Here is a 6,781-nt window from a genome sequence, read left to right on the forward strand (position 1 = left end):
AAATTCATTGTGCCGATTATTTGTAAGCCTTTGTATTTTGAGATTCCTGCGACACCCCTTTGCCTGACTTCTCTTTTGCCTGCCCCTTTGTACCTTCGCTATTTCTGATCTCCTGGTTTTTGACTTTTTGCCTGTCTTTTTACTTTTCTTCTGGAAACTCGATTCTGTACCGCACTCTCTCTGATCACCTGGCTTCGAACTTCGCACGGAATAAAGACAACGTTTTCTTGGATTTCCCTGGTCTGCGCGTGGGTCCTTACTCCGAACGTAACAGTTACAACAGGATTAAAACTCTTCTAATCAAGACAGGTAATCCCCTTACTGGAATTCGTAATTTGCCATTTCATAATTTATGAACTTTAATAAATAATACATTAAACGCATCTTATTATGTATCATATAATATTACATCATAGTGAAATATACAGGGTGCAGAGAGTTAGCGATGCATTTGAGCCCTCAAAGCTCAGGTAGCAGCTTATCCTCGGGTGCAGCGGCAAATGGAGATCAGGTGTCTCCTAACACAGATTCACTACAAATGATACGGTGTAGACTTACCTCACTTAATGAGAGGGTGTTCACAGCTCTCATGAATCAGAGGAGCAGACTTTTCTTGGAATTGAGGTCACAACACAAGCCAGGACATAACTCATAACTCACCTCAAAATGCATATTCTTTTTAAGGAGCTGCTCATAGAGAGTCCGGTCCTCTAAAGTGCGATAGCCATGTCCGATGCGTTCCGCTTTCAAGACTTCCACGGCCTGGTTATAATCACAGAGACAGTCCCACAAATGTGGATTCACTTTTGTGAATTCTGCGCTGTTATTCTGCCAATAGTCACGAAGCTGCTTCATCATAACAAACGGTCTCTAAGAAGTGTGCCTTACACCAAGGCCGACAAAAGTTTACATGGGCCCCTAAAAAGACAGTTTTATCAAACACTAACCACAGCCAACACTGCAGTGGTGATTTTTCACGCCGATAAGTGGATACATGCCAAAAATAGAACCATCTATACTGGATAGGCATTTAATACCATATTAATGTAAATACACAACCACTGAAAATCAGAAAGTCTTAAATACATCATTCAGGAGATATGGAACTATACATAAAATAATATTAAGACTGAAAATTTGTATTTTTCCACTTGATGCCAAATACCCCCTGGGACGCCTTCATTGAGCCCTGGGTGTCCCCAGACCCAAGTTTCGGCCTTGACCCATTTAAACCATGAGGGAGCCAGCTTAGAATTACACCAGGGGAAAGTTCATTGATTTCATGGGGCTCAAAAGCTGATGTGATCACTGAAAGTGATCGCTGAAAGATCGAAGCGCAGAACACAGCCACTCAGCTTATAAGCACTCAGGTGCTTACAACACCTTTCCACCTCAGTCATCCTCAGGCAGCAATGCGGGTCGAGGTGAAGTCTGCCGATAAGTCATATTGTGTCTGGGTAGGTAACCCTCACTGATGTGAAAGAAAAAGAGTTTAATGGCTACTATACCTATCGCTCCCTCCAGCCTTTTCCCTCTGTCTTTTCTCTCTGTCTATTTATCTCCCACTGTCTGTTATTTTCAGATTCAGATTTATTCAGCTGGTTTTGGGGAAGACTCTCACCTCCTTCACCACTGACGGTGGGCCCACTTCTCCTGCATGGACGGTCCTGTGCACCCCACTTCTGACAGCTTCCTGTCGACACAACCCCCCCATAAAACACGTTGACAACAGTGACCGTACAAGCTAATCATTAAAGCACATTCTCTATCAAGCACTACTAAAACCAGACATATTTTCCTTGCTTTTGTATGGGGCTAACAGTATCAGTGGTACACCTTTCCAGCAGAATGAAATACTACTTTACATCAAGGGCTACAAACAAAAGATTTTTTTTTAAGTCTAATAAAATCCAGTGGAAACTCTGTTTTTGTGCTACATGCAGTGGTACTTCTACACGAACCATATATGTCAGCTAAAACGTTATCCAAATAAATGTGGCTCAGACCATTTCCTTTTAAGCAACCTGATCCTGGTAAGACATTAATTAAGAGTTACACTGTGTCCCTTTAACTCAGATTTTCCACATTTGTGTGCCAGTACTCAATGTTCACGTTCAACATGTTGGATCATGAATAAAGCTTTAAATCAAATCACAAATCAAAATGATAGGGTTATAACCTATTTTTTACAGTCTCTGGTTATAACCCTTTTGAGTTTGAAAACCATCCAACTCATTAATGGACCAAAAAACCGAGAGTTACATTTTGGAATGGAATGGAAACCTTGCAATCTTTGGATTACACTTTTCTTCATCACACTAGCAATGATAACAGATGTTGCTATGTACTAGACATAATACAAATACACAGTCTAGAGCTAAATAAACCCATGCCCACAACAGTGCAATGGAATTTTTGGGACCTTTCTCAATTTTTTCAGAAGTTATCCACTAAAAAAACCAGCCTTGTAGCAGCTGTTGGTCTTGTGTGGGTTAGAAACATAACACTCTCTCATAAATTGATTTCCAAGGAGCTGTTGAAGTTATAACCCATTGGTCATCTTAAAAAGGAAGGTAATCAGGTTTGCTGTCAAACTCAATGCAAGGTGTTCCTCCCCCATATCATGTGACCAACCATCACATAATTTGTTTGCAGGATTGATGTCTGTAGGAGTAGCTACTCCGATGTGCCTTTTCATAACATCATTTTTATGTTAGTAATACTATCACACTGGAAGCACAGGCTTCTATAAAAATACATCAAAAGAAAGTGCTGTTAATTTTTTCTAATACAATATACTACTTGATAAAAGTTCAGCAATCATGTTAACAATTATGTTGTAAATTAATAAGACAATGCCCTCCTTATAATCTACTTTAATGTGATTTTAAAATACTAACTTGAGAAATTATAGAATTATTCAAGGATTAATCCCCACTGCATTATTAGAGCACAAAACACATTGTGAGTTGTATCAAAATTGAGCTTTCCTTTAAAAATCAGGTAAAATGTAATTATATATTAGAATCAGGGCCACAGATGGCGAGCACTCAACTGCAGACAGGACAGCCAGGCCACTGGCCATTTTCCATCACAATCTGTAAACACACCCGTTTACAATGCATGCTGGCTGAACTACCACTGAACTCTGGGAATTAATGGGTTTCCAGTACTAGAAAGGACACGTATGTATTTTCAAACCCATCTGCTACTTAAAGCACCTGGGCCTCAGTCTTGCTCTTGTGTTCTTAATGCTATTTTTCAAGTTTATATACTGGCTACTTTTGGCTGTAATATTGAAGAGTTGGGATCAGCTTGGCTTGCTGCCAAAAACCTTGCATATGCAAGTAAGTAACTGTCAAAATACCTACATTTAATGTAGAAATAGGAATGTTATAGCAAAGTGTCACTGAAATAAATTTGACGACTCCGCAATATTTCATCTGCAGCCACAATGAAGAGGAATGAGTGAGACCAGAATGCCCTCCTGTTTAAGGACTGAATTATCCATCTGCATAAAGCCTGGATTCAACAGTGCTTAACTTTGACTCAATGATAAATGCGTTCATTTTTCATTAGGTTTCTGCAGTCACAAAACTGAGCTCGCCGAACTATGTTTGTGAAAACCGAAAAGCAGTTGCAACCCAGATTTAAGGATGAATGCTGATCCAGTCCAGGGCAGTGATGCGTCTCTAAAGGCCCAACGCTGGTGGAACTGGAGCAGCCTCAGTACCTCAAAGGCCTTCCTGTGCCCCGGGTGGGCCTCACAGTTCAGAGACTCGTCTCCTGCCAGGTCGATGGCCACCACCCCACTGTGCCGATACTTCTTACACAGCTCCACCACCTCCATGGACCAGTCTGAATAGCACACAAACACGTACACACACGCGCGCGCACACGCACACACAATAAAACACCAATTGCAGAAGAGGACAACTAGCAGTAATCCACATAGCTCATAGCTATCCACATAGCTCATAGCTGGGCGACATAGCTCAGGAGGTAAGACCGATTGTCTGGCAGTCGGAGGGTTGCCGGTTCATTACATTACATTACATTACATTATAGGCATTTAGCAGACGCTCTTATCCAGAGCGACGTACAACAAGTGCATAGGTTTCAAGATGTAGAGGCGCAAAAGAAACACTAGAGTGAAGTAAGGATCGTAGTGCCAGAAGTGACCACATCGATCAGGACTCCAACCCTGTAGAGTAAGCTTGTTCAGCAGCAAGAATCCTACCAAGTACAAAGTACAAACTAGCACTGGAATCACACCTAATCATACAAAAACAATCCTACCAGATACACTAACATAATCAAATTATCCTAGCTAGGTACAATGAGCTGAACTATAGGCTAGGGAGGGGTGGGGAGAGGTGCAGCCTGAAGAGATGAGTCTTCAGTCTGCGTTTGAAAGTGGTGAGATTCTCTGCTGTTCTGACCATCACGGGGAGGTCATTCCACCAGCGAGGGGCCAGGACAGACAGCAGACGCGAAGAGGGGGAGGTGCCAAGCGTCCAGAGGTGGCAGAACGGAGAGGTCTGGCTGGTGTGTAGGGTCTGATGATCCTCTGAATGTACCCTGGTGCTGACCCCTTAGCTGCCTGGTATGCAAGCACCAAGGACTTAAATTTGATGCGAGCCATAACAGGCAGCCAGTGGAGGTCAGTGAGCAGGGGGGTGACATGGGAATGTCTGGGGAGGTTGTAGACCAGACGCGCTGCAGCATTCTGGATGAGCTGCAGGGGTCTGATGGCGGATGCTGGCAGACCAGCCAGTAGCGAGTTGCAGTAGTCCAAGCGGGACAGGACCATCGCTTGAACCAGGAGCTGGGTTGCGTAGGTGGTGAGGAAGGGGCGGATTCTCCGGATGTTGTACAGGAAGAACCTGCACGTTCGACTCACCGCCGTGATGTTCTGGGAGAGGGACAGTCTGTTGTCCATCACCACTCCAAGGTTTTTTGCGGTGGGTGATGATGACACCACAGTGTCCCCCAGGGAAATAGAAAAGTCAAGAAGGTTAGAGGATGGAGCAGGGATGAAGATCATCTCCGTCTTGCCTGGGTTCAGCTTAAGATGGTGGTTATCCATCCAGCTCTGGATGTCCCTCAGGCAGGCAGAGATGCGAGCAGAGACCTGAGTGTCAGAGGGCAGGAAGGAGAGAAAGAGTTGGGTGTCATCGGCATAACAATGATAGGACAACCCATGGGCAGAGATTACAGGACCAAGAGATTGGGTGTACAGGGAGAATAGGAGGGGACCAAGGACAGAGCCCTGGGGAACTCCTGTGGCAAGGGGGCGAGGTGCTGATACTGCACCAGCCCAGGCGACTTGGAAGGAGCGACCGGAGAGGTAGGACTCAATCCAGTCAAGTGCTGTGCCACAGATCCCCATAGCTGCCAGGGAGGACAGGAGGATGGGATGGTTGACGGTGTCAAAGGCGGCAGAAAGGTCTAGGAGGATCAGGACAGATGAATGGGAGGCTGCTTGTGCGGCGTGAAGCGACTCATTGACCGAGAGGAGTGCGGTCTCTGTCGAGTGGCCAGGTCTGAAGCCAGACTGGTAGGGGTCTAGGAGGTTGTTCAGGGAGAGAAAAGAGGAGAGTTGATTAGAAGCAGCTCGTTCAATTGTTTTGGATAGGAAAGGGAGAAGGGAGACAGGACGGTAGTTCTGGATGACAGAGGGGTCCAGAGTGGGCTTTTTCAGCAGTGGGGTGACGTGGGCCAGCTTGAAAGAGGAGGGGAAACGTCCAGAAGACAAGGAGGAGTTCACGAGGGAGGTGACATATGGGAGGATGTCAGGTGTGATGGTCTGGAGGAGAGAGGAAGGGATGGGGTCAAGAGCACAGGTGGTAGGGCGGTGGGAGAGTAGGAGCTGGGAAACATCAGAGTCAGTGAGGGGAGAGAAAGTGGAGAAACAAGGGGAGGGAACAGAGCTGGGGGAGTGGGGAAGGGTGGTGGTGGACGTGAAGGAGCTGCGGATGTCTGCAATTTTCTCATCGAAGAAAACTGCAAAGTCATCTGCAGCGAGGGAGGACTGAGGTGGGGAAGGAGTGCTGAGGAGAGAGGAGAAAATGGAGAACAGCTGATGAGGGTTAGAGGCAGATTTATGGATTTTTGTTTGATAATAATTAATTTTGGCAGAGGTTACAGCGGTAGAAAATGTAGCTAGTAGAGACTGGTTCAAACCCCGCCCTGGGCATGTCGAAGTGTCCTTGAGCAAGACACCTAACCCCTAACCCCTAACTGCTCTGGCAGATGAGAGGCATCAATTGTAAAGCGTTTTGTATAAAAGTGCTATTATAAATGCAGTCCATTTACCATTTACATGCGTCACATGCCTACTTACTGGGCATGTGACGCATGCAGCACAGAATGGACCGGGCTTTTATTCTGAAGGTGTTCTCTCCCGCTCTTAGGCCCCGGTTCACAAGGTCCACCACTTCATCTGGAGTCAGGTCGCCTCTGTGGGAGGAGTCAAGGGTCATGCTTGTCAGTTAGAACTTCAAATGGAAATACTTACTGTTCACCGTTTAAAACTCCCAAATGTTACCCCAATAAAAGGTGAAGTCTGATGAAACATGCCCATCGTGCAACCTGTAAATTTCATTTGAACGTTTCAGTGTGTGCAGGGGTTTTCCCCAAGACTTGGGAATTAATTTGTGTGTGTGTGTGGTGAAATTTACTACTGCGAAAACCCCCGTACATACAAGGGACATTTTAATAGAAATTTAAATAAATTTTTAAAAAAATCTATTTAAAAACTACTTTTCAGAGCCTTGTT

The 6,781-nt window shown here is 44.9% G+C and overlaps 1 protein-coding gene across 2 annotated transcripts; it reads right to left on the reverse strand.

Moving 5' to 3' along the window:
• Positions 1-278: 278 nt before the first annotated feature.
• On the reverse strand, positions 279-6,495 carry LOC135246572 (adenosine deaminase-like). 2 transcript variants are annotated; one of them, XM_064319971.1, is made up of 4 exons: positions 6,347-6,495; positions 3,734-3,858; positions 1,622-1,693; positions 279-762 (listed from the first exon to the last, which is right to left on the reverse strand). In XM_064319971.1, exons 1-4 carry the CDS (start codon positions 6,483-6,485, stop codon positions 595-597), a joined length of 504 nt encoding a protein of 167 aa, XP_064176041.1. In that variant the 5' UTR covers positions 6,486-6,495; the 3' UTR covers positions 279-594. The 2 variants fall into 2 exon arrangements, with proteins under 2 accessions (XP_064176041.1, XP_064176042.1); XM_064319972.1 differs by lacking the exon at positions 279-762 and adding an exon at positions 769-1,471.
• Between the last annotated feature and the right edge of the window lie 286 nt (positions 6,496-6,781).

Source organism: Anguilla rostrata, unplaced genomic scaffold (genome assembly GCF_018555375.3).
Source record: "Anguilla rostrata isolate EN2019 unplaced genomic scaffold, ASM1855537v3 scaf0512, whole genome shotgun sequence".
In the NCBI taxonomy this organism is placed as follows: Eukaryota; Metazoa; Chordata; class Actinopteri; order Anguilliformes; family Anguillidae; genus Anguilla; species Anguilla rostrata.

Excerpts from the sequence above, each read along its gene's own strand:
- LOC135246572 (XM_064319971.1), bottom strand. The coding sequence starts at position 6,485 with ATGACCCTTGACTCCTCCCACAGAGGCGACCTGACTCCAGATGAAGTG. Across the intron at positions 3,859-6,346 it reads CTGCATGCGTCACATGCCCA|ACTGGTCCATGGAGGTGGTG; the intron begins GTAAGTAGGCAT and ends TGTGCTATTCAG. Across the intron at positions 1,694-3,733 it reads GGCACAGGAAGGCCTTTGAG|GAAGCTGTCAGAAGTGGGGT; the intron begins GTACTGAGGCTG and ends TTGTGTCGACAG.